Source organism: Acipenser ruthenus, chromosome 34, assembly GCF_902713425.1.
Source record: "Acipenser ruthenus chromosome 34, fAciRut3.2 maternal haplotype, whole genome shotgun sequence".
NCBI lineage: Eukaryota > Metazoa > Chordata > Actinopteri > Acipenseriformes > Acipenseridae > Acipenser > Acipenser ruthenus.
The window spans coordinates 10,559,061-10,586,171 of NC_081222.1; the positions used below are offsets into that span (position 1 = coordinate 10,559,061).

Genomic DNA, 27,111 nt, shown 5'->3' on the forward strand with positions numbered 1-27,111 from the left:
CTCTGAGGATCAGTCTAGATTTGGCCTCCCCAGCGCATCAGCATGCACAACTTTTGAATGAATTTTGTTTATTTATTTAAATGTTATATATTTATTGAAGTTAATTAGTTCATTCTTTTCTGTTGAGTCCTGTAGTGGAAATTTCAATATCTCCTTTTAGACCCAGAAAGAATGTGCCAAGAGACAAATTGAGTCAAACAAAAGGTTACCTTTAATAAGTTTGCAAACTGGCGCGCTCAACAAAGTAACACAGACTCTGTTAGCAATAGGCAGAGACGCACACTCGAGCCAATTTTAAATGCAGCTTATATAGTTTTCTGGAACATCATACAGAGAAGGAAATTAAACAGTGTAACCATATGAGGATTGGTTATAAGACTTAAAGGAAGTGGAGACCATATAAGGTCACAGAATCATAAAAACAGTCATAAGACAAATACATGCTAGACATGACAGCTAAAATTAGTTTACTGGTTGCTCCTTGTTACCCACAAAGGTTGTTTACTTTAGATTCTCATTGGTTCGTCTGAATAGAGAGGTAATAATAAGTCTCTGATTGGTTGTTGCTACTCCTGTCGGTGGGGGATGGTCCCCAGCCCCCCCCCCCCCCCCCCCCCCCCGCGAGTTCCAAAGAACAGTCAGTTCAGTATACTGCAAATTATACTTTTTTGTACTTAATAAACATAAAGATATTATTTCTTATAGCTCGTGTTCTACTCGTCCTATTGACTCGGGACAGGTCTCTACTATATTGTTATCTTAAAACCTATTTGTTTGCTATTGAGCAAACTAAGCAATTGCAATGTTATAAAAATTCCATTACAGTCCCGCTGGCATAATCGTGTTCAGTCTATTTATCCATTTACTTTCTTTTATTCTTCTATATGTCGCATTGTCTAATTTGAGCTGTTCTAATACTACAAACTTTACATGTAGTAACTAGTGACTGACTAGTGAAGTGCTGTACTATTGGTTCATTCATTTTTTTATTTCTAAATAATGAAAGGTGGTTCTGAATTCTTTTATATAAAGTAGTTCCAGTCTCTCCAACATATTTGATTTCATCACATTTTTCACAGGTATATATATGTATATATATATATACAGACGTGCTCAGATTTGTTGGTAAAACCATTTTGCTGCTGAAAGTTAACCGCTGTAGAGAACACGTGTGCAATGGCTTTAATTCTCCAGTTTGAACAGAATAATGTAGCCTATTTTAATATCTATACGTCACACGTCGTGAACACCAATCTTTCCTGTACAAATACATTCCTTGCTTTTATGGCATGAATTTTATTAATATAAAATGACTCTGATAAACTCATACATTTTAATGAATATTTTATTGTAAATATATAAATAAAATTTGGTAATAAATGTAATTAATTACAATGAAAATATATATATAGCATTCTGCTTTTCCCCTTTTTCTTTTGCAATCCATGCAATTTAGAAGTACAGACGTGCTCAAATTTGTTGGTACCCCTCCACAAAAAACGAAGAATGCACAATTTTCTCTGAAATAACTTGAAACTGACAAAAGTAATTGGCATCCACCATTGTTTATTCCATATTTAATAGAAATCAGACTTTGCTTTTGATTTTTTATTCAACATAATATTGTAAATAATAAAACAAATGAAAATGGCATGGACAAAAATGATGGGACTGCTAACCTAATATTTTGTTGCACAACCTTTAGAGGCAATCACTGCAATTAAACGTTTTCTGTAGCTCTCAATGAGACTTCTGCACCTGTTAACAGGTAGTTTGGCCCACTCTTCCTGAGCAAACTGCTCCAGCTGTCTCAGGTTTGATGGGTGCCTTCTCCAGACTGCAAGTTTCAGCTCTTTCCATAGATGTTCGATAGGATTCAGATCAGGACTCATAGAAGGCCACTTCAGAATAGTCCAAATTTTGTTCTTATCCATTCTTGGGTGCTTTTAGCTGTGTGTTTTGGGTCATTATCCTGTTGGAGGACCCATGACCTGCGACTGAGACAGAGCTTTCTGACACTGGGCAGTACGTTTCGCTCCAGAATGCCTTGATAGTCTTGAGATTTCATTGTGCCCTGCACAGATTCAAGGCACCCTGTGCCAGGCACAGCAAAGCAGCCCCAAAACATAACCGAGCCTCCTCCATGTTTCACTGTAGGTATGGTGTTCTTTTCTTTGAAAGCTTCATTTTTTCGTCTGTGAACATAGAGCTGATGTGACTTGCCAAAAAGCTCCAGTTTTGACTCATCTGTCCAAAGGACATTCTCCCAGAAGGATTGTGGCTTGTCAATATGCATTTTAGCAAATTCCAGTCTGGCTTTTTTATGTTTTTCTTTCAAAAGTGGAGTCCTCCTGGGTCTTCTTCCATGGAGCCCACTTTCGCTCAAAAAGCGACGGATGGTGCAATCAGAAACTGACGTACCTTCACCTTGGAGTTCAGCTTGTATCTCTTTGGCAGTTATCCTTGGTTCTTTTTCTACCATTCGCACTATCGTTCTGTTCTTCCTCTTGCGGCCGCGCCCAGGGAGGTTGGCTACAGTTCCATGGACCTTAAACTTCTTAATAATATTTGCAACTGTTGTCACAGGAACATCAAGCTGCTTGGAGATGGTCTTGTAGCCTTTACCTTTACCATGCTTGTCTATTATTTTCTTTCTGATCTCCTCAGACAACTCTCTCCTTTGCTTTCTCTGGTCCATGTTCAGTGTGGTGCACACAATGATACCAAACAGCACAGTGACTACTTTTCTCCATTTAAATAGGCTGAATGACTGATTACAAGATTGGAGACATGTGTGATACTAATTAAAGAAACTAATTAGTTTGAAATATCACTATAATCCAATTATTTATTATCTTTTCTAAGGGGTACCAACAAATTTGTCCAGGCCATTTTAGAATATCTTTGTAGAATAAGCAATAATTCATCTCTTTTCACAGCTTCTTTGCTTTATTCTATGACATACCAAAGGCATGCAAGTATACATGATAAAATAGCTTTTAATTTCATCACTTTTCAGGAGGAATGAAGCATTATTTCAATGAGCTGTAAGGGTACCAACAAATTTGAGCACATCTGTATGTTTGTTTTTCTTTAATTTAATCATTACTTCTGTAGTCGCAGTGCACCACATGCCTTCAGATCTGCTCGAGTGGGAGGACAATCATCTGATCTTTACCGCGGACTAGACCCGAGTCCAGGGCCAAGTCCAGGGCCGAGTCCAGGGCCGAGACCAGAGCCACTTCTCCCTAATCCATGGCGTGAAGTTGAATTTAGTGATGAGTAATATCAGTTTTTTTATTTTTGTATTTTCTGAAATATTTGTAAGACTGAGCTTTTTAAAGTTTGATATTTCTTTTTATTTTTACTTGTTTTACAGTGCTTACATGAAACTTCAAGAAGAAATAAAAAACCACCAACCACACCCTAAGGCTTCCACAACAAATATTCTTATTTTAGGCAATGTGGGTTCTGGAGAGTCAAGCTTTCTAAATTCTGTGCTCTCAGAACTCAGGAGAGAAGAACTCAACGGCAGAGTGCAAGAAATTGAAGCTGTGAGACCAGGTGCAGAAACAAGCGTCACACAACATGTAAGTTTTTAAAATTCCAACACCTCCTACACTTCTCATCTAGTGTGCTTAATTACTGTGTCCTGTCATCTCACTGGCAGTAACAGCAGAGAAAAAAGCAGCAAGTGCACATGAGGTTCAGGTGCTTTAAGCCGAGGGGACACTAGTCTACATGTTGCTGGAAAAATGTAGAAAGGGAGATATTCTTTGGAGAAAGTGAATTGGAAGCTAGAGTTGCAAGCAACTTAAAAGGACTTCTGATTTTGTAGAAGCAACATTACATCATAAAATTATTCAACCAATGAAAGTTGTGGGAAAAGTCATGTGACTACCTGCTTCACTGCAAAATAAAAACAAATGGCAGAGAAAATCAATGTGAAACTGAGAAACCGATGTGGACATGGTCAGGGGGACTCTCCTTATGGTTTTTTTCAGGGTGGTATATATTAGAGGTCGACACGGGTACACAAAAACCCGGGTAAATTACCCAACGCTACCCGGGTCTCATTTTACTATCTAGGTTTAGGTTTAATAATTTGAGTATTTAAAGAAAATGTAGAAAATTTGACAATACTGTTGTAAGCGCTGGTCTCTGGTCAGGGTAATAAAGACAACGTTAAAACAAGCTTTTAACGTCGGCAGGAAGGGGTTAAGTGACAGGATATCAATGTTTTACAGAAAACAATAACACCTACACAGCGAGTGGCAAGTACACCTCAGTAATAATAACTACTCCTCTCAGGAACTAAATCAGAAAGAAAACATCCCAACAGGGCTCTACAGTGCAACTAATTTGGTCGCATATGCGACTAAACATTTGCTTGTGCGAACATAAATTTTAATTTAGGTGCACGTGCGCCACTAGAAATTCCTAAAGGTTGACTATAAAAAATAAACATGTTTTTTTTTTTTAACCTGAAATTATAAAACATTACAAACAAACACACATCTAAACTGTCATAGCTCAAATCGTAATGTACTCTGGGAATGTTGTTTATTGGTGTCCACTACCCACTGTTAATGACACATTAAAACTACAAATCCCATACCCGCCAATTTCACTGATTTATCGGTGTGATGGCTACTCGTTTCCAGACAGTTTGAAAACTTGTCAAATCAAGATGAGGAAAATAACAAATTATTATTATGTGATTGGAGAAGTTTCAAAAGAAAACCGCGATGAACAATATTTAGATATGTTGGCGTCCTTTACAAGAAATGAGCAATGAAGACATTTATTATTATTATTATTATTATTATTATTATTATTATTATTATTATTATTGTTTCCAGTACTGAAAAAGGTCACACAAATCTACAGATCTGAAGGGACTAAATGTATGTGTACTATATAGTGTTTAAATATGTATCATGCACTTTTTATATGTCTTGTTCTTTTTTAAAATCATCACCCGAAAAACATCCGGATTCCCGGGCATTTTTCACGGCGGGTATCTAATCCCGAATTTTTACCCGTGCCGACCTCTATCATACTGTATATATTAATGTCACGAGATGAAGTGGAGCAGCATTAAGAAGTTTGACAATTATTATTATCTTCCTTGAATGACCCAATGGAAAATAGTTAGACACTTGCTTAGAAAATATTTTATGTTAATGTTCCCAAGTTTTAAAGTCGTTTGTTACAACTTAATACTACATGGCTAAAAGTCAGTGGACTGTCGGTCCCAAAATTTCTTAATGACGGTCAAAACACAAAACACTTCTTCCCACACTCCGACCATTTACGAAACAGTTTAGAATGAAACACTGCAGGTATTCAGAGCAAAGAGAGTTTTCTCACTTCCGCTGTGTGGCTTGTCACCTCATTAACTGGTCATTTAGGACAGTGGTGCGCAAACTAGGGGGCGTGGAGAGTAACGCAGGGGCGCGAGTATGACTAAAGGGACAGTTCTGTAAATATATATATAAAGGATAGAACATTTTAAATAAATACATAAATGAACAGTGGCAACAAGTGTATATAAAAAATTACAAAATAAAAATAAAAACACTAATGTTTTAACAGACGTTTTTTTTCCCGGGTTTAATGTAAATTGCATATTTTTTCCTAGAAAACACATTCTTAAAAGGTCGGAGTGTAAGCCAAATCAAACGCGTCAATGGGCGTGGGTTTGCATGTTAAGAGCTATGCACACCGGACATGAGCTTGAGAATCAAAAATAATTAAAACTATCTATTTAAATGGAGTAATGCACAACACAAGCGAAGCGAGTAGCGCAAATGAAGCAAGCAAGTATAGAAGTACATTTGTTTCATTTGTATTTTGCTATGTTCTGTTCGCGTCACAATGGACCAATCAGAAATAATGTCAAAGGTAGTGGCTGTCGGACTATCAATCAGTACGTTTACATGAAAAAGTGTTTTGTGAAAACTGAATCAGAAAACTGATTTTCTTAAAACGTCACTTTTCTGTGTTTATATGATTAACGATAGAAATTTTAATTAGAATTCAACTGTATACATGGATTCAGGTTTTCGGAAAACTCAGGATATTTTCGCAGACTGACTTGTCACGCTCACGCAGAGATTACCACAGAAATAATAATAATAAAAAAGACATCAATCAGTGCGTTTACATGAGCTTAAGAATTCCAATATTTCTGCGGTTTTAGAAAACAGAAAATAATAATAATTTGTAGTCAGTCTGCATGCATCCATTTGCTCCGTTGAATCGTATTTTGTCATATAGTTGTACTTGTTAGAACCGAAGGCATTGTATTTATCTTGCTCTTAATTGTATTAATACTTGTACTGTGATTCTTGAAATGTATTTTTGTTTACAACTGTAAGTCGTCCTGGATAAGGGCGTCTGCTAAGAAATAAATAATAATAATAAAGTTAGGGATAAAGTAATATTTATCCGTATGTATTTTTTTAATAGCCCATACTGAAGCAGCACATATTTTCCAGTTTTAAAATTACGTGATAATTTAAAATAATGTCTGCAAAAGAAACTGGTAATATAGAAAAGGATGAGCTGTTTGAAAGGCTGATTGCACACTGTGGGGAATCTGAAAAGAGGTAGGATAGTAATCTTTGAATTTAAGACCTGACACTTCGATAAAACACTTGAGTTATTGGATTGGTCTCCATTCTATCGCAGAAAAAATATCCGGTCTGTACTTAGGGTACTACAGTACTTTGCATGCGATAAAATATCCTGAGTTTTCCAAAAACCTGAATCCATGTATACAGATGAATTCTAATTAGACTTTCTACTGTTAATCATGTAAACACAGAAAAGTGACGTTTTAAGAAAATCAGTTTTCTGATTCAGTTTTCCGAAAACATTAGTTTTCAGAAAACACTTTGTCGTGTATACTTACTGAGTGAGAATAATTATTAAAGTCAAAAAATATAATTGATTTATGATTCCAGTGTCCGTTGTTATTAAGACAATAAAAAGAAGGACGCCACATGTCAAGAAATAGCAGAATAATTGGAAATCGATGGTATGTTTCTCTCTCTTTATTTCACCTTTAATTTTAGTCATAGTGATCTCGCGTCCACTCGAGAGGGGTATTGCTGCAGAACGAAGGCTCCCAGTTGCGCACGCAGCACTACCCTGTGTGAGCTCCCTGCGAGAGCTATGCTGTGGGAGCCTTCTGCAGCTACATACTTGTGGTCCACTCAACAGTGCAGCAGCAGACAATGAAGTACAGGAAGTTGAGGGTCAAAACAGGACTGCGATTAACGTACGGTAAAATTAACTCGTTTAGGTTTTTTAGTTAAATCATACGCATATGCATATATATATATATATATATATATATATATATATATATAATTATATATATATATATATATATATAATTATTAGCAGACGCCCTTATCCAGGACGACTTACAATTGTTACAAGATATCACTTTTTTTTTTTTTACATACAATTACCCATTTATACAGTTGGGTTTTTACTGGAGCAATCTAGGTAAAGTACCTTGCTCAAGGGTACAGCAGCAGTGTCCCCTACCAGGGATTGAACCCACGACCCTCCGGTCAAGAGTCCAGATCCCTAACCACTACTCAACACTGCTGCCCATATATATATATATATATATATATATATATTGTGACCCAGAGACTTGCCACACAGGCTCGCTCGGGTTCTTTTCCCTTCCAAATCACGACCCAACACACAGAATTTGAATTAAGCGCTGAAGCACACTTTTAATTATACAAAATAAGTACTAGCTAAGCATTCGCTCTAATGAAGCCGGACAGCTAAGCTGTTTACCGGCTGAAACAAAAACACAGTTTTTTTTTTTTTTTTGTAAGTTGAACAAACACAATAAAAAGGTTTCACACAGTACCTGAAGGGACTGGCTGCTCTCTTTATATACCCTGCACATGGTTCTAATTTACAATAGACAAGTGCAGGTGATAATTAACTAATAAAACAATTTAAATTAGGGCTTTTCAACCTGTGTCCTACTGGGAGGTGTAGTCCTGTGTTCTCTCTGGACTACACTTTCTTACACGTTCTCCCCCATGTGTGAAACACACCGGCCATTCTACAGCCACCTCCTCCCCAAAAACACAACCACCCACCCTCAAGTCCAAAGATTCCCATCTTCTCCTGATCCTTCGGGTGGGCTTGAGGATGGGTTGATTCCTCTGGCGCTTCAGGGTAGGGACGGTGACCTGGCGATGAGGGACCCAGACAGGGTGACCGGGGCGAGAGCTGTGCAGGCCGGAGAGCTGTCGGGAGCAGCAGCAGGCAGAGGCTTGAGGCTTGGCCACAGTGCAGCGATGTCTGAGCCGCCAGGGGGAGTACAGCAACAGGCAGGAGGAGCCCGAGTGTCGTCTGGGGCTTCAGGGTGAGTGGAGCAGGGGACCAGTTGATAGACTATGCCTAGTGGTGCTCCGGAATGATCTTCAGGCCCAACGGCTGGATTTGGGGCACTCTGACCAGGTGTCCAGGAGCACAGGTTGTTGGACCGCTCTGTTTTGTGGGGGACAAGCTCTCGGGTGGAGGTTGTGGTGGCAGTACAAATCTCACCTCCTCCCCCTTGTCTGAAGCCCGTGGTTCCGGAGATGGTAATGGCTCCACCTCCTCTGGCTCCAGGAAGGACTCCTCTAATGCTCTGGACACAGCATCAGCTCTTCTGGTGCAGGAGACTGCGGGGCTTCTCTCGCCGACTCCTCCTGCTTCTGGAGCAGCAGCTCCAGCTCGTTCGGCTCACGCTCCGGTAACCCCCTTTCCAATCTCCATTTCTTATTTTGCTCAATTTGAGCAGCTGTGTTCTTATTTATTTGGTCAATTAAATCTTTCAAATCCATTTTTGATCGTGTGTCGAGTCAGAAGGCCACTCTGACACCATATGTGAGCCGGAGACTCGCCACACAGGCTCACTCGGGTTCTTTTCCCTTCCAAATCACGACCCAACACACAGAATTTGAAAGAATAAGCATGGACGTGCACTTTGAATTACACTAAATAAACAAAACAAACACCTAGTTGCTTTGGAGCACTAACTAAACATTTGTCAGGAACCTACTCTAACAAAGCTGGACAGCTAAGGTGTTTACCGGCTGAAACAAAACCACAGCTTTTTTAACCCTTTGCGGTCCATTTATTCAGCGCGTCTCAGGAGTGTCAGGTCCAATTTATTTTCACACGCGCAGTTTATTTTAGATGTGCTGTTTAAAAGTATTTTTTTCCCCCACAGTAAAACAGGTTTAAAAGGCACTGTATATCAACAGGACACTCAGTACTGCATCTCCAGCCCCGCCCCACCCCTTGTTCGCTGTATTTTTCACATACCTCTTCATAGTCGTGCATACCGATAAATCATCTCCTGATCACCCGTTTTATCACCAAACTCCTCAATAATGTGATCCAAGTCATTATTTTATTAATATAACATCTCAAAAAGTTCTGCAAATGTCTGTGATATTCTCTGAGTGCTGGATGCAGAAACAGCTATCTTTTTTGCTTATGTCCGTGTTATCTCTGTGGCAGAGGCGGATTAAGACTTATTGGGGCCTTGGGCACAAATAACATTTAGGCCCCCAACACCCCACAGAAAACACGAATATATCAAAACGCATGAATACATAGACTTAACGGTTACACTGCATTAATAATAAAGCAATTGCATAGTAATACACTATGCCTAAATTAACTGATCAAATATATGCCTTCGGAAACTGATTTAGATTAATAGGATCGCGGAAAAAGAAAAATAACAACATGAAAACGAAATGACGTTAGAGTTTTAGCAACCTTGTAGACTCCTATTTACTGAGAATTATTAACAACTGCGGTTGCCGGCGAGCCATTATTGTATTAAGAGTACGTGGTGTCATACTGTAAAGCATCAGTAGATGTCGCAATTAGTACCGTACTAAGACTATTTACAATGAAGGTATAGCCATTATACTACGACTGTATACACAAGTTCGTGTTCGTACGGATGTCCTCTTGAATGAAGCCTGCTGAACCCAAATCCATATCCAGTTACTTCCACTACACAACCCAGTTAAAAAAACAACAAATAAATAAAAACCCATTTTACATTGTCCACTCCAGTATTTTTTATGTAACTTCCCATTACCCCTGCATTTTAATATTGTACCATCACATAATGTAACCAAAAATACAAACATAACAAATATAATTACAACGATCTCTTACCTTTTTAAATGATCAGTTTCTTCCTAGTTTTCATGGAAGAAAAGCCCTGTATAATCTCGTCAAAGTCCGTTTGTTGTACCAGTTCTGACTCCACTGCCATCAAAGATAAGGCATTCAGATGCCTTTGACACATTGTTGATCTCAGTTCCTTTTTAATCCTTGCCATCTTTGAAAATGAACGTTCTCCTTCACAATTTGTAATTGGCAGAGTCAGGAAGATTCTCAGAGCAACGTACACATTAGGGAATGTTGATTGGAGGACGCTTTGCTTAACAACTTGCAGCAATTGGGCAGGAGATTTGTCAGGCTCATCCTGGACAAAGAATTTGAACTGTACGAGTTCATCAGGAAAGTTTTTTTCCCCCCCCCAAGTCATTTGGGTAAACTGCCGCAAGTTCAGTGGCACGCTTGCGAATGTCAGTGATGTCCAAGTTTTTTTCAAATAGTACTCCAAACCGATCGTTCAGCAACCTATAGGCATCCAGTCGGTGACGAAGACAAGTTAATAACTGGTCAATTACAACATAGAACGTCTCAACCTGAAATTTTTGACTTCCCTCAAGTAAAACTTTAGGTTCTCCTGATTCATCGGCAAACTGTTTTCATTTTCGTGTACGAGTCAGATCACTTTGATATTTTTGTGAAACACTCTTTTTAGCAGCATTTTCAAAATTTTGGAATTGATCTCGTAGGGAGGCCACAAATGATTCAAGTGATTACAGTAACTGAACTGCAGTCTTCAGGTCGATGTCACTTTTCTGTAATTGCAAGCTGGTCATTTTAAACCGCTGAAGAACAGTGTCCCAAAATTGTGCCATAAAGGCCGTTTCCAAATGTTCCATTTTGCTCTTGAGGGAAGCAGCTTCCAATCATGTGTCATGTGATTGGTTTGTATCTTTTGACAGGTTTTCCAGGGCTTGCTGAATTGTGCCATAGTTCTGACACAGAGCTCTTGTAGAATCTGTGCGGCTGCTCCATAGTGTGTCTGAGAGACTTTTGAGTGTCAATGAGCTTCCATCATTATGCAAAACCTGTTTCCAGCGATATGTAGACGCTGAGCAGAAAGCATACAGCGACTGCACAAACCAGAAAAATGTATTGCATTTGGACAGCTCTTATTAATACTATTAACTCCCACTAAATTTAAAGAATGGGCAGCACAAAGAACATAGTGAATCAGAGGGTTTAGTCGATTTAGATGGGCCTGCAGACCGTTGTATCTTCCTGACATATTGCTGGCATTGTCATAGGATTGTCCATGGCAATTAGATATGTCCAAATCCAAGTTGTTTATCATTGCAAGTACACATTCAGCAAGGCTTGCACCTGTATGATCCTCTATCGGCTCAAATCCAATAAATCGCTCTACAATTTGCCCCTCTGAATTGACAAATCTGAATATGAAAGTCAGCTGATCAACATGCGATAAATCTGGTGTTGAATCCACAATCACTGAAAAATATTTGGCTTGTTGAATTTCTACAGCTGTTTTTTTATTATTATTTTCTGCCCCATCAAATCAACGAATTCTTCACAAGTAGTTGATGACAGATAAGAAGTATTGCCTTTACCCTTCTGTCCAAATTTTGCTATGTGATCTGCCAAAAATGGATCAAACTGAGCAATTAGTTCCAAAATCCCCAAATAGTTGCCATTATGTGGTGAACCTAGCATCTTATCCACGGAAAGCCAGTCCACGCTCACTTAAGAACTGCAACAACACGCTTAAGGAAATCTCTCCAGTACTGACACTCTGCCTGAAACTGCCGAGATAAAGCTGCGTAAACTGTACCTGTTGTCTTTGCACGCCGTATCCATGCCAGCATACAATTTCGGTGTTCCAAGCTTTTCTCGTGTTCAGAAATGCGTTCAGGGTGTTTCCAATCACTGAATCCTTCGATAAAAACGTGTGTTTTGGATGAAAAAAGTTTGCGGCAAAGCAATAAATATTTCCAGGGGATGGTGAGTAAATAAGCCAGGCCCGCGTGACAGATTCACCGTTGTGCAGCCGACAAGAGAACCCATCTTCAGACAGCATACACGTCCTCCCTCCAATCACCCGAGCAGAAGCAGAGAATTTAAGGTTTTTATTTTGACAAGCAGCTAAACCCTTAGCAATCCAAAAACTCCTGAAACTTTCATTAATGTTATCCCACAATGCAGGATCGCTGCTAAAGTTGTCTGCTTGTATTGCGTTTACCTCATCATCACCAGCATCACTCGGTCCCGGCTCCGACTCCGGCTCGCATGCTTCCCACAGGTCTCGATCTTTAGCTTCCTCTCGTTGAAGCAGGTCAGGGCCTATATTTCCAGCAGCTGTGTCTGCCGAACTCGAAGCAGTGTCCTCTTCGTCTGCTGTTTCTCATTTTTCTCTCTCCTTGAAGAATTGGTCAATTTTTGGTATATTGTGTAATAAAGCAACTCCTTTAGCCTCCTTTGCTTGCTTCAGCTTTCTCTTAGCGCTCCCGCTTAAGTATCGCCTATCCATGTGTAGGGACGAATTCTGGAGGTTCACCTAACCACAAACAATTCAGTCCGAGGCGCGTTGAGTTAGATCAAGTCTATTTATTTGAAGGTTAACACACAGATGTTACAGAGCGCTCCGGAGACCCACTCAACCGGCACTTTATCAGTACACGGAAAAATGCGATCTGCCTGAATTCCCTTTTACATCAGTATATAGCATTCTCTATTCTAAACATTGCACCAATAATATTCTAACACACAGCAGTTAATTCAATCTTGTACCAATCACCTTGCAGCCCACGTCTGTAACTCTTATCTTCTCTTTTCACCCCTATATCGAGAAAAACAACCATATATGGTCATACCACCAAATGGTGTCCACTGAAGCAGTTTAAACTGGTCCCGCTATCCTACATTCCATTCCCCACCCATCCTTACACCACTTCACCCCAACCATTATCTATATGAGGCACTCAAAACTTAGTCAACTGCATGAAGTTATAGTTCGCATAAAACTTAATATATTTATTCCTTCACATGATAACATATTTTACTAAGTCAGTGAATTCTAACGGAAACTGTGCATATATGACGAGTCACGCAACGTAATTTGCATATTGGAACGCGAGTTACAGCAGCAAATGCAGGCTTGATCTGACTGTCAGTGGAAGTTACACTTACCCGTTGTTCTGTTTTGCTTGAATATGGAGTCCATAGATCTGGTATAGAAAAATTTCACTGCAAAGAGATTTTTCCCAGGGCCCCAAATTGGCGGGGGCCCGTGCGTTAATCCGCCACTGCTCTGTGGTGCCGGGGCTATTTGTATCACTCAGATACGCTCAGATTTATTTATTTTTGTCGGCTTCTCTCGGCTCCTATCGGTCTCACTCGGCCATTGAATGGTTTTCTCTGCTTCTTCCGGAGAAAAAATGACTAGACCTTTTTTTATGATGTCGGACAGGGTCCAACATCGGATTGGAAATGGAAAATTGTAATGTCAGACCTGGTCCAACATAGGACCGCAAAGGGTTCAAAGTTGAACACAAACACAACAAAAAAGTTTCACACAGTACCTTTTGTATTTTACGGTGGAAAACACCATCAACCGGGCCCCTCCACACAGCAGCAGCCCTGAATGGACTGGATGCTTTCTTTATATACCCTGCACCTGGCTCTAATTTACAATAATAGACAGGTGCAGGTGATAAGTAACTAATAAAACAATTAAATTAGGGATTTTCAGCCTGTGTCCTTCTGGGAGGTGTAGTCCTCTGTTCTCCCCAGACTACACTTTCTTACTATAGATAGATAGATAGATAGATAGATAGATAGATAGAATAGTAAAAGAAGCTAAAAGTGCTTGGGGATAACAAGCAGGCCAGAGTCGGAGGACCTCAGCTTGCAGGCAGGGACATAGCGGGTCAGCAGGTTGAAGAGATACTCTGGACCTGTGTGATGAAGGGCAGGAGAATTTTTTAAATATTCCTGAACCCTACAGGTAGACAGTGCAGCTGGGCAAGACGGGAGTGATTCACGTTTTTTACATCTGGTAAGTATCCTGACGGCGGCATTCTGAACTAGCTGCAATCTGTTGACGGCGTGTGATGGAAGACCACCATAGACAGAGTTGCAGTCGTCGAGTTGAGAGGAGACGAATGCATGACAGAGTATCTCCGCATTCGGGAGGGAAAGGTAGGGACAGACTTTGGAGATGTTGCGAAGGTGGTAGAAGGAAGATTTGACCACAGAGGAGATGTGGGCATCAAAGGAGAGGTTGCGTTCCAGAAGTACACCAAGGCTTAGTACTGTGGGGGAAGGCAACAGCAGACAGTTTCCGATGTTCAGGGCAGCTATATTGAGATTAAGTTGAGTTTTAGATCCTACTAGAAGGAGTTCAGATTTGTTCGTGTTGAGCTGAAGAAAATTGGCAGACATCCAGGCCTCGATGTCTTGAATGCAAGCCGAGAGCCGGTCCATGGCAGAGGAACATCCAGGGTCGAGTTTTAAGTAGAGCTGGGTGTCGTCAGCATAGGAGTGAAACATGAGGCTATGTTGGTGGATGAGGTGACCCAAGGGAAGCATGCAGATGTTGAAGAGGAGGCCCAAGAACAGACCCTTGAGGGGCAACACAGCACTGCATCCAGCACAGAAAACAGACTGCATGCGTCCAGATAGGTAAGATGACATCCAGGAGAGACAGGTTCCAGAGATACCAGCATACTTCTGAAAGCGGTCAAGAAGAATGCTGTTGTCTATGGTATCAAAAGCAGCAGTTGGGTCAAGAAGGACAAGCACAGAGGGAGCAGCAGCATCAGCATTAAGCAGATCATTTACAATCTGCAGCAGAGCAATTTCAGTTCTGTGATGCGGCAGGAAGCCAGACTGCAGAGATTCAAGCAGATTGTTATCCATGAGCTGTTTCATCAGCTGGCTGGCTACAGCCCTTTCGAGTTTTGGAGGGAAAAGGAAGATTGGAGATTGGACGGAAATTAGATAAGACAGCTGGGTCAAGGGAGGGTTTTTTGAGGACTGGTTTGGGCAGCAGGAACTGAGCCTGAATCCAGGGACAGGCTGAGAGTATGCATAATGGAAAGAGCAAGGTCAGAAGCACAGAGACAGACAAGATTAGTTTACCAGGGGTCCAAGGGACATGTGGCAATAGTTGATTTCAACAGTAGGCCGGATACATCAGTAATGGAGAGAGGAGAGAGGAGAGAAGGAGAAGAGAGCAGGAGGTGTAACCGGAAGCAAGTCAAGGTGGTCAAGTACAAAACTGGGTTTGTGGCAAGAAAGCGTAGAATAGATGTTGTCAATTTTGTTTCCGAAAGAAGGAGGCAAAATCATGACAGGTAAGAGAGGAGGATGAACGGGAGATGGATCTGTCGGTGGCTGGATGTAGGATTTGGTCAATGGTCTGAAAGAGAATATTGGGTTTACTGTGTCCCATAGTTATGAATTCAGAGAAGTACTTCACCCTGACAACAGCGGCGCACGCCTGTAGCTACCGAGATGGTCAGTCCAGATCTCTCTGTGAACCGTTATTACCAGACGACCTCCACTTGCGCTCAAGCTTGAGGCAGGCAGGTTTAAGCACTTGAAGTTCGAGGGTGTATTATTTATTTTTTTCTTAGGAGACGCCCTTAGGGTGACTTACAGTTGTACCATGGGCAGGTGCGATTTTTTCCTTACCGTTGTAAGTGGGGCAATGGTTTAAATGATCTGAGTAGGGGTGACGTTCTGCCGTCACGATGTGTATAAAGTACAAAGCATGGCAGACAGCTAACAACGCCAACAACGTCAATAAAACCCAGCCAAAGACAGGACCAGTTAGAGGGGATGAAGAGACACATTCCGCGGGTTTTAGAGGATTCAGGTGCTTGAAGATTAATATTAAAACTGATTAAGAAATAGTCAGCGTGAGATATCTGAGATGGAGAGATTGGAGAGGTTAAGTCCCCTGATGATGAACAGATCCAGGGTGTGTCCATGGGTGTCAGTGGGGACGTTGACAGACATAGAGCCCAGGAGAGTCCAGGAGCATGAGGAAGTCAGTCACTAGAGGTGAAGAAGGCAAGTCGACATGAACGTTGAAGTCACCTAGGAGTTGAATTATGTCAGTAGAAGTGCAGACGAGGGAGAGGAATTCCGAAAACTCAGCAATAAAAGCTGTAATTCTTTGGTGGACGGTAGATAAGTGACGGACATGGGAGAGGAGAGCTTGATTACGAGATGCTGAAATTGCTCAACTGAGAAAGTGAGTACAGATTTAGCAATAACAGCAGTGCCCCTGCCTTGGCCAGTGAGGCAGGGCTTGTCAAAGAGAAAATAGCCATTTGGGGTGGCTAGATGTACTAAGTGCACATCGTTTATAGAGTGCCGGGTTTCAGCTAGACAGAGAAGATCAAGATTAGCATCAGTTAAAAGTTCAGCAAGAAGCAGAGATTTGTTAGTCAGAGAGTGACAATTGACAAAGGAGATTTTAAAATGTGTAGCAGGCAGTGTAGGGGGAGAAGGATGTAGTAGTGGTATCTGGAGCAGGTACTTAACAGTGTTTATTCTAGGAGAGGAGAAAGAGTGAGCACGCTTTGTCCAGGAGATCCAGACGTTAGGTGTCAGAGTAGGAATGAGGCCTCTAGTCGCCATTGGGAGAGATTGGGAAAAGGTCCTCGCTCTACCTGTCCTCACTCTGACTGCCACAGCTCAGACTACCCTTGGACGTGTGGCCCTTAGACTGGCTGGCACTTAGAACAGCTGGCGTTCTAAGACACTGTTTGCCAATTTATATTGTCCTGCAGGTCTAGAGCTGGTCCAGTTTACACGCTATTGACTTCAATCTACCACAGCTCAAACAGTTTAGAAAATTAATTACTACAAACAGCAGCTGATGTCGCTACAACAGCAAACTAGCATTTAGACTCACTTACCAATCTGTAACAAACTTACCTAGTATAAAATAACTAAACACCTAGGTCATAGGTGTATACTGACACCGAGGATAAAACATCAAATACTGCAGCCTCAGCAAGTAAATCACAGGAACCAAGAGAATAAACTTCAACAGGATCTGTTTATTAGATACTGCTATGAGCAAATATAGCAGTAATGAAATGCGTGTACATGGAGAAATCAGTATAGTAGGACTTACAGTATCAGAAAACTTTCAAGCAGTGTTAAATAAACCAATCATTGCAGCTGGTAGAAAAGATACATTTATATATCATGTGTTTTAATAGCTACATACATAATACCGTTTAGAAGGACCATTAATTGCAAACCATTACTACAGAACATTGCTGAATAGATAAAGAGGAAAGGAAACAGAAGCAAACTAAAGATATGCCTCTAAATAATTAGACTGCTTATTCAAAAATCTACACGGCTGCACATTACATCTGTACAGAAATAGTTTCAGTCCTGGTCTTATAGCAAACAGTACCAAAAAACAAAAACAAATGTCCAATACAGTTCCCAAAAAATAACAAAAAGAGATCCAATAAAACAACAAAAAGAAAACCACTCTTCAAACACTGAATGGCCATTCAAAAATATATATTTGTAATATCCAATATCCAGCAGAAATAAAAAAGGATTGATCTCACCCGGTCATAGTGAATCTGCTGTGCAGCTCCTCCAGTTCATATCACACCGGAAATCTCATAAGGTTGAAACTTATTCTTGGTCCGTAGCAATTGAACAGTGATACAAAGTAGCAAAACAAATCAAACCAAGGGGTTGTTGGAACTGCACGTGAAACAAGAGAGCTGCGTGTAGATGAAACAAGAACTGCATGTTTGCAGCGCTATTCTTAGTCCCGACACATACTGAAACCGCTAGGGAAAAAAAGTAAATGCGTCTGACTAAACACAAAAATAGCTGCATGCAAAACACAGCCTGACACTTTGTGGAAGGGTGGTGGGCAATTCACTGACACACACGTGAGACAGAAGGTTTAATTGAAAACACCACACTGGTGCCCAGTTTTATTATTTTATATACTTTCTTTTAGCCCGCAGAGGGCGCTGTTGTCCGTGACCTGAATACTGGCAATGGTAAACAGGACCACACAAATACCAATACTGGTAAACAGTTAAAAGCTGGCGCACTCACAGGTGCTCTGAAATAATAAATAACAAAAGGCGAAAGAAAAGGGAAAATAAAACACAGTATTAAAACTACAAAATAAAGGTGCTGCTTACGCAGTGCCCCAACTGCCGCTAAGCCGGTCAGCTCGGGTCTCTGTCCTACGCTGTTGTGCACTTACACTGGGGTGGCCAATGTTCCCCTTCTACTTATACACGTTCCCTCAGATATGTAACATTTTATTTTATATATTATTTTCTTTCTCTAGGCTGGCTGTCTTCCTCTTGCCTATTTTGGTCTCTCACTCCAACCACTGGCGTTCCTGCCTGGTCTATGTTTACACTGGCCTTCTCAGCCAGCGTCTCTGTGTGTTTCCAATCACGGCCACCCGAATGCATAACCAAGCGCAGTACTTATGGGCCGAGCAATCCCCCAAGGCTCGCCTCTCAGCCACTCGGAGAGAGGGAAGGCCAACACACCCTCTTCCCCACCTCGCCGTGTCATCGCCATGACTGACAGGCGGATCTTACGAGGCAGCTGCCTTCTTCCTGCAGAACCATGCATGCACCAGACAGTCAGCACAGATCTCCCCCCATTACAAACTTTTATAAGGTTTTGGAAACTAATTAAGTTTTCTTTCTTCACCCATAGAAGGAACAGGGAGTCCCCATAACTGGCTTTTTTGTGCCTTTATACCTTACCAGTAACAAGCTCCCAAAACAAAGGAAGCTCCGCCCCCAACTACGGATAGCAGGCGGGGCCAAATACAACAATGCATAGCCAGAAAATTACTGTATTAACCCTAATATAATATGGTAGAAAAACATGAATTATACCAGATGCCAAAGGAGTTAAAAAAAACTAGGCAACAACAAAAAGAATATATGGAGCTGAAAAAGATGCATTGACAGTGAACTAGATTGCCTGGCCAGGCTTACTGGCGTTCATTTCAGAATGCGCAGGTGCTGCGCTTCTTGCAGCACATTGTGTGGCGGTGGCTGAGTGACGTCAGCCCTTAAAAATATTGTTAATATCTCAGAAACAATAATAGCACAAACGTTTGTTTCAACGGCACAAACCGGCACAAGTGAATGATATATGACTCAACGTTTGTGCTGTTTGTAGGGGGGCCAACTTCACAGAAGTTTCTTTTATTGCTCTGAGCACACTCTTAAAATCAGGGGAGACATTTAAGGAGTACAGAGATGTTTTAAACTCCTGTAAGTGGTTTTGTTCGTGCACTAGGCTACAATATGTCTAGACACTTTTTTAATAATCAAGAAAATCACACCGACTCATTTAATTTGAAGTTTTAACGAATCAGAGCAGTAATATTGCTCCTTCAGTTTATTAAATGCTTAATAATGGATCAAGTGGTTGCAAGCCGCTTTGGATCCCTGCTAATAGGCAGTCTGGGCGTTTCCAGTGCCTTTACAGGTTTAACAGCATTAATACTTCAATACAGCAATACAAGTATGGTTATATGCTTAGCCGTTAGGCCAGCCATGCAAAAAGCTAAAACGCCCACCACTAAATCCTAAAACATCCTCAAACAATATTGTTGAAAGAACATATTACAGTTAAAAATAATTAATAATATTCTACTACTACACTCCCATATAGTGGAAGGTAAGAACAAGTTTGAATAAGTTATAGGAATTATATTTTAGCTTTGGAGAGTTATATATTGGATGTTTTAGGATTTAGTGGGCCTTTTATGTTTAAATATGGTGTTTCTGCTCTGCAAATGTTAGATATGATGAATAAGTCTTTTGAGTTTTATCCGATAGTTTCTCTTTCATTTTCATATCAAAGCTGTTTAAAAATGTAAACATCAAATTGACGTGCGCAGCGGTTCTAGTTAGTCAGAAATATCACGGTCAATGATCACTTCCAATAGAGAAGCCAGGAGACCCCTAGAGATCTTTAATACTTTTTCAAAAGAGATGCCTAAAGAGCCGTCGACATCATCAGACTCTGCAGGTTTGAGAAGGGGGACATGTTCCAAGTCTTTTATAAGCTGTGTCATTTCTTCACTGGTCCAGTCCATCTCAAGATCGCAAGGTTCAAGAACCGCATTTTCAGAGAAGTATCTAAAGTTTGCAGAAGACATGGCTGCAGACTCCTTCAATCAAAAGGGCATGTGGGGTCCCCTTTAGTATGCTCCCAAAGATTAGGTGGCAGCCTATGAGGGTTGATGACGCCTCTGGCCCCGTGGGGTGTCCTTTGAGACGACCTATCAGAGATCCATGAATGGGTGGTCCATGAGGCGCCGCCCATCGGGGCGTTTTCTGAGTTAACCCTAAAACATCCGCCCCTCTCTCTCATTGATGTTTGTTTTCAGCTCAGTCCACAGAGGAGTTTGTACAGTACACAGAGGATCCTTGGGACGGATGCTTGAAAGCTCCTTGCTTGGACTCTCTCTTGAACCTTTTTTACATTCCGCTTATACTTATTTTTTATTTATTTACGTTTTAAGAAAAACTGTTTTGGCCGAGTGGTTAAGGCGATGGACTTAAGATCCATCTGACTCAATTGTCTGCGTGGGTTCGATTCCTATCAACAGTAATTATTTTATTTCAAACTCTTTTACATTTATAAATATTTAATGTTTATAAGCGCTTGTGAAATTATATTATATATATATATATATATATATATATATATATATATATATATACCCTACCATTCCTATATAAAATCCACGCCCCCTCATTATATATTCATAAATTCATAAATCTACGCCCCCTCATTATATATTCATATATTCACACACATAAGGTCATAAAGGTCAAAAGGGTTATAAATTAGACTTTTGACATAAGCTATAGTAATATTACTACTATTATGTATGGTTTTCATGATTTATTCACTTTGATTTGTCACGTTTTAGATTCTTTGGAGCACGGCTTTTTCTATCTTGTATTAATGTTTGTTTTTGATTGTTTGATTGCTGCATGGTGTGTTTCTTTCTTCATTTAGGCACCTTTGCATGGGTTGGGGGGGCTGGGGGTCTGGACCCTCCTCTTTCATTAAAAATGTCAATATATTGTTTACTTTAATGGTATGTTTGGTATCACGTATCCCCCCCTTCAGTCTGGATCCGCTCCTGCTTTGGTGATAGGAGATCTGTGCCTGATGTGTCCCTATCACACTCCTTTCATTTTTGTCTATGGTTCTGAAGCGAGCCTCATAACAGTTTTTTTTTTAAATTTGTAACTCATAATCCACCATATATGTGTTTTATTTTTAAAGAAAACAAAAAAAATAAACTGTTTATGCTAAATGCATTATTTTGTTACTTGTAAAAAAAAATTGCACTTTGTAATTCATGTCTCACTAGTTTTCATTTAATTTAAAGTGTTTGCAGTTGTCGGAGTGTGGTTAAGTACAAGACCAGATTGAGTTCCTTCTGCTCTATATTTAACCTGGGGGTGACGCAGGTTTTGTAGCACTTTATGTTAATTGGGTTTTCTGGGCTTGAGTGTTAATGTACCTATACCTGTAGCATGTTACACATAACATCAATGCATACGCATAATAAATATGATCATTGTATAATTTCTTTGCAGCTAAGATGCCACACATTCAATGACAAGATCAAAATCTTTGATACAGCAGGATTTGAATTGGAGAAAACAGAAAATGCCACGATAATATTAAAGAAGATAGATGGTGAAGTGGCTGAAGACATAAAGGTATTTAAGTAATGATAATGCAATGATGTGTAAAAGACTTGTAGAAAGCATTTTGAAAGTGCATTGGCTCCTTTGAGTGGCTCAGCAGCTGTAACATCATTGAATACTATTTTTACAACGCATGATGCAATACAAGTGAATACAGTTCTCTCTTCCATCATTTACAGTGGCATACAAAAAAACAAACACACCATGCATTTACAACTGGGATTGAACCCATGACCCCCCCGTCAAGAGTCCAGAGCTTTAACCACTACTCCACACTGCTGCCCATATATTGTGACTTTCATCTCCTTTAAAATTCAAATTCATGTCAGAAGTAGATACAACTTTCAAACAGCCTTAACTTTTTAATTTTTTAATGTCAGATGTAGCATGTTGGACTTGATTTTTTTACACATGCATACACATATCTTTGCATCATGCTTTTTTTTTGGGGGGGGGGGGGGTAATTCTCCCCATTATTACATCTAAAATAAAACACAGCTTATTTCAATTGGACTAAAACTGTGTGAGTTAAAACCACAGCAATTAACCATACTTAATAAGTCAGTTCATTTATTCCCAGCAGGTCATTTTAATAGACCTCAGTCTCTGAAAAGCTATTGTGCGTCTCAATGCATATAGATGACTAACTGGAGGCATTAAAAAGAAAATTGCAATCATCTCAGAAAAAGGGACTTTTCTTGGTAATATTTTAAGTGTCTTTTGAGAAATGGTATTTGTTTTCTAAGACTTATTTTTGTTTTTATTTTTTAGTTTGACGATATTCTGAAGACAAAAAGCTCAATGGAAGGAGACAAAATCCACTGTGTTGTGTTGGTTATATCAATTCACAATGCTGAGAATCTGGACTTGATTCAGGTTTATGAAGAATTAATTGGAATGCTCACAGAGACTGGTAATATATCATTAGCACTGTGTGTGCTAATTTCTCTCTGTGTATATTTATATACTTTATGTGCTCGATTATACAATACTGTTTTTTTTTGTTTGTTTGTTATGTTTCTTTTCCTCCTTCTCTTGCTTTCTCTCTCTCATATATATTATATATCCCTGCAGCTGCCTCCAGGTAAGCACCTTCACCTGTTGAGAATAGAATAAATACTGTGCGCTAGCTTCAGACCTGTTATCATGCCCAATTTGTATGCCAATTAGAATTTGTACATGCCACTTAGCAAATCCATCTCTAAGTGTGTTTCTTGTTTATTTACATTGTAGTTACCTAATAAACGTCTGTGTACTTACACAATTACAGTGTCCATAACTACAATGTACTTGATACAAGTGCACAATTGTATCAGAAAAGGGTTCGGGTTAGGTGTGTTAGGGTAAGGTGTAGAGTTATGATTAGGGTTGATAGGATGAGATAGGGTTAGGATTATATTATGCATACATGCAATAAATACACAGTAATTAGAGACACTTTATGTAAAGTGTTATCACAGTTAGACACCCTGTAAAGACTAATAGGATCTTAAAACTCGCTTTAAACAGACCCAGACCAAAGTACTGTAAAACCCTTAAACCACACTGTGGCAAAGTGCCCCCCCTGTGTATGTGTTGTGTGTTACGTGTTGTGTGTAAATGTTGGTGTATAGGCATTGGTACACGGGATATAAGCGGGTCTGTGTTTCACGTGTGTGTAAATTGTATATTTGTATTAGGCACGGGGATGGCACATCACATCACGTGCAAGTAAAAAGTAATAATATGTGAGCACGGGGAATTGCACTTTAATTAATTCACGTGCAGTTGTACCGAGATTCCAATTGAATGATTGACTAGCAATCGAATCTCGGTACAACTGCATAAAAGCTGCATGTTTTCACTCACTGGGGGTTGGTGTTCGGTGAGTGGAGAACGGGAGAGGGAGGAGAAAAGAAAACAAAGCAAAGTAAAGTAAAGTAATTAGTGTTGTCACTCACCGTGTTTGTCCGTTTGTCTGTTCACTGTTTAGTCTGTTTTGTTTGTCTCTTTATTTTGGCGTATAGTGCCGTGTCCTGTTTTTGTTACAACCGTTTATTTTCTGTATGTTTATTCATTAAATGCTGAGCGCAATCACGCGCCCAGCTTCACCAAACCCCAAATCTCTGTTTGTTTATTTCCTGCATCTGGTCTGACGCCACCCACTCCGGCCGTCTTTGTGACACACACCTTAAAGAACACCACAGTTTCTCATTTCCCCAAAAATTGTTTTATTATATCTTCTGCAGTGGTCGTTACCTGAAGATAACTTACCTTGTGTTTGGTTAAGTGCTCCTTCCTTCAGCTCACTGTGGTAGATTATCTAGCTGGTAATGACTGCTGCGTTGAACATTACTGCTTAAAAATAGGTCTGGTGGAGAGTCCCCGAGTGGCTCATCTGGTAAAAGCAGTACCACGCTGCATGCAGGATGAGAGCAGGTTCAAATCCTGCCTGTGCGCAGTTAACCGGTCTGCACTGGGGACTCCAAGGGGGCGTTGCATTGGCTTTGACGCTCCCAGCGAGTTAGGGAGGAAAGAGCCAGCAGGGACTGTCTCTCCTCATCAAGCCACAGTGAACTCTACAGGCCAGACAGCTGGTAAGCCTGGGCAGAGATCTGCAGGGCTGGCCTTTGTCCTCCGGAGGTCGGTACCTCGCTGATATCCGCTCTCGATTTGCTGGGTGTAAAAAGGAAGTTAGCTTGGTTACCCACTGAACCTTCAGATCTGCTGCACTGTGTGGAGATCGCTGTTCGGTGAAGAGAAACGATGATAGTTGAAGATTCCAAATTGGGGGTGAAATAGTTGGGCACTCTAAATTAAAAAAATAAGTCTGTTTTCAGTGATCCTGATTAGCATTTTTCTTGGGTAACCCCTCCTACAGGGGTAAAGGAACATTAGGTTGTTGATGATTAGTGTTAATCAAGTCTGTTAAATGAGATGATTGACCTGAAACATGATCTTTTTTTCTATCCACTATCACACTATACTCTATATAACACAACACTTCTAATGTATCACTTTTCAGGAGTACCATGCCAGCTGCTTGTTACACTCAATGAACTTGTCGAGAAGACTGAGGATTTGAAAAGTCTGTACAGGAGAAGAGATATAAAACAAAAGGTGAGTTAAAGCAATATCAACATGGATTGTAACATACACTAATAAAATCCAGGGCTCTTCAAGAAGATTTAGTTTCCAAGAGTCCAAGTAGCACTAGTCCTGAACTGATAAATGTGTGTTTGTTTTTTTTTTCAAATAAACAATAGATACAGGAAAGAAGAACTGTATGAAGTAAAATTATTTATTATAAACATCAACTGATTTTGGTGAAATGCAGTAAAACCCAAACATCCAGAAAACAGCCATCCTTTTTGGATGGGTCAAGGGTCAACCCAAATATTCAAGTGTTTATTTTGAATACAACAACGATTGTTTGTGTGGTAATAAAACAAAGACATAGAGAAAGAAAAGCTGTAAAATCAAAATGAAAATCACTGTGGAGTATTTCTGGAGGACATCAAGTACAACATGTTTCACACGACACATGCAGCAGGCATTGAAATGTGCTGTTCTTTCTAAACTAATACTTTATTCATTCTCTTTCAGATTGAAATGTTAGCAAATAAGATGAGAATTTCAATGTGCAACGTCCTTGTGGTTTCAAACTACTTAGAGGAGATGGAAATTAACCAAATAAAAGGAACTCTGCTGTTGGAGGCGTTTGCTCAAATACTGATGGCAGCAAAACCCTTTCAAGAGAGAATGTAGAGTATCACCTGTCACACCTGAAGCAAGCTGAGTCCATTACTCAATTGGTTAATTGATTGCCAATCGGAGAATAGTCACTTGGTATATAGGGAAGTTGATTAATTTGTTTGGAGAGAGACTGGAGCAGCAGGAGGCTGTGGTCCCAGATACAAGAAGTATCACCCAGTCAGCGCTCTCACAGATTTACTTTTTGTATTTATGAAAATTCAAATCATACTCTTTGTACACTTTGTTAAATCAATTTCTAAGCTGTCAGCTTTGCATAAACAGAAAAAAATGTCAATAAGCAGCTTTGAATTGTTCAGCATTTAATCTGCTGTTTAGTCTTTTTATGAACACAATTATTTAAAATACTCTACTTGAGTACTCTCGTTTAAATCTAGTTCTATCATCAATTAATGATCTTTGAATTAATCAGCAATAACCTTTGCATTATATGTTGGAAGTTCCTTTAACCTGTTCCTTATTAATAAGAGCTGAAACTTACAGCTTACAGATACTCTGCAATAATGTAAAACACTTGGGAAAATGAAGAATGTGAATCACAGGGGAACATGAGTCTTAGTTTTCATAACATCATGAATGAAATGTGAATGATGTTTTTTGAAATAAATAAATAAAATATGCCTTTGTTTCCTATTTACGCAGCACTCATGTTTGCTGTTTTATTGTATTGGCCAGTCTGTCTAATAAGGGGGCTCATTCAAACACCTTTCAAATGTATTAACTTCAGGATGTTCACATTACTAACCACTGTATTTGAAAATCCCATCTCATACATTTCCCATGTACTGTAATATAGCTTCCCTTATAAAATGGCTTGGATAAATTAAGTGCTGTGATTGGCTGAACAAGATCACATAACCATGTGGTAATAATTGTCTTACCGCACGGCTATGACATCATAGACCAACTTACTTACCTGATCTATTAATATTACTATGCCTTAATAGTAACAATTATCTAAACAGTGTTTCTGTAGGAAAAAATGTCAACATACAACTGAAACAGCATTTAAATCGCTCAACAATCTTTTTTTTCATCTCTGTCACTTAGAATTACAGAAAAATTGGCAAATATACTGTGGTATTTATTTAGTCAGAGAACAGAACAAAGAAAACTCTGAGGCAAGCAGCAGCAGTAACACTATTCAAAAATCACTATGCAAGCCTCACTCAGCATGTAATATATACCTCATCTCCAAAATTATTGGCACCCTTGATAAAGATGAGCAAAAAAGTCTGTATAAAATAAACAACACAGGTAATGAGCTATATTTTATGCTCAAATATATGGGAAAACCATATTCTTTTATTCTAATACAATTGCTCAGAGAAAAAAAGTTTTTTTTATTAACAAGTAATAAAACATTTTCTCAAAAAGATAGGTGTCAGAATTGTTG

At 39.7% G+C, this 27,111-nt stretch overlaps 1 protein-coding gene across 1 annotated transcript; it reads left to right on the forward strand.

The window, feature by feature from the left end:
- The first annotated feature begins 3,122 nt into the window (after positions 1 to 3,122).
- LOC131705039 (interferon-induced protein 44-like) lies at positions 3,123 to 26,368 on the forward strand. The gene is made up of 6 exons (XM_059007062.1): positions 3,123 to 3,282; positions 3,380 to 3,590; positions 21,849 to 21,974; positions 22,734 to 22,875; positions 24,967 to 25,061; positions 25,548 to 26,368. Exons 2-6 carry the CDS (start codon positions 3,387 to 3,389, stop codon positions 25,707 to 25,709), a joined length of 729 nt encoding a protein of 242 aa, XP_058863045.1. The 5' UTR covers positions 3,123 to 3,282; positions 3,380 to 3,386; the 3' UTR covers positions 25,710 to 26,368.
- Positions 26,369 to 27,111: the final 743 nt, after the last annotated feature.

Excerpts from the sequence above, each read along its gene's own strand:
- LOC131705039 (XM_059007062.1), top strand. The coding sequence starts at position 3,387 with ATGAAACTTCAAGAAGAAATAAAAAACCACCAACCACACCCTAAGGCT. Across the intron at positions 3,591-21,848 it reads AAACAAGCGTCACACAACAT|CTAAGATGCCACACATTCAA; the intron begins GTAAGTTTTTAA and ends ATTTCTTTGCAG. Across the intron at positions 21,975-22,733 it reads AAGTGGCTGAAGACATAAAG|TTTGACGATATTCTGAAGAC; the intron begins GTATTTAAGTAA and ends TTTATTTTTTAG.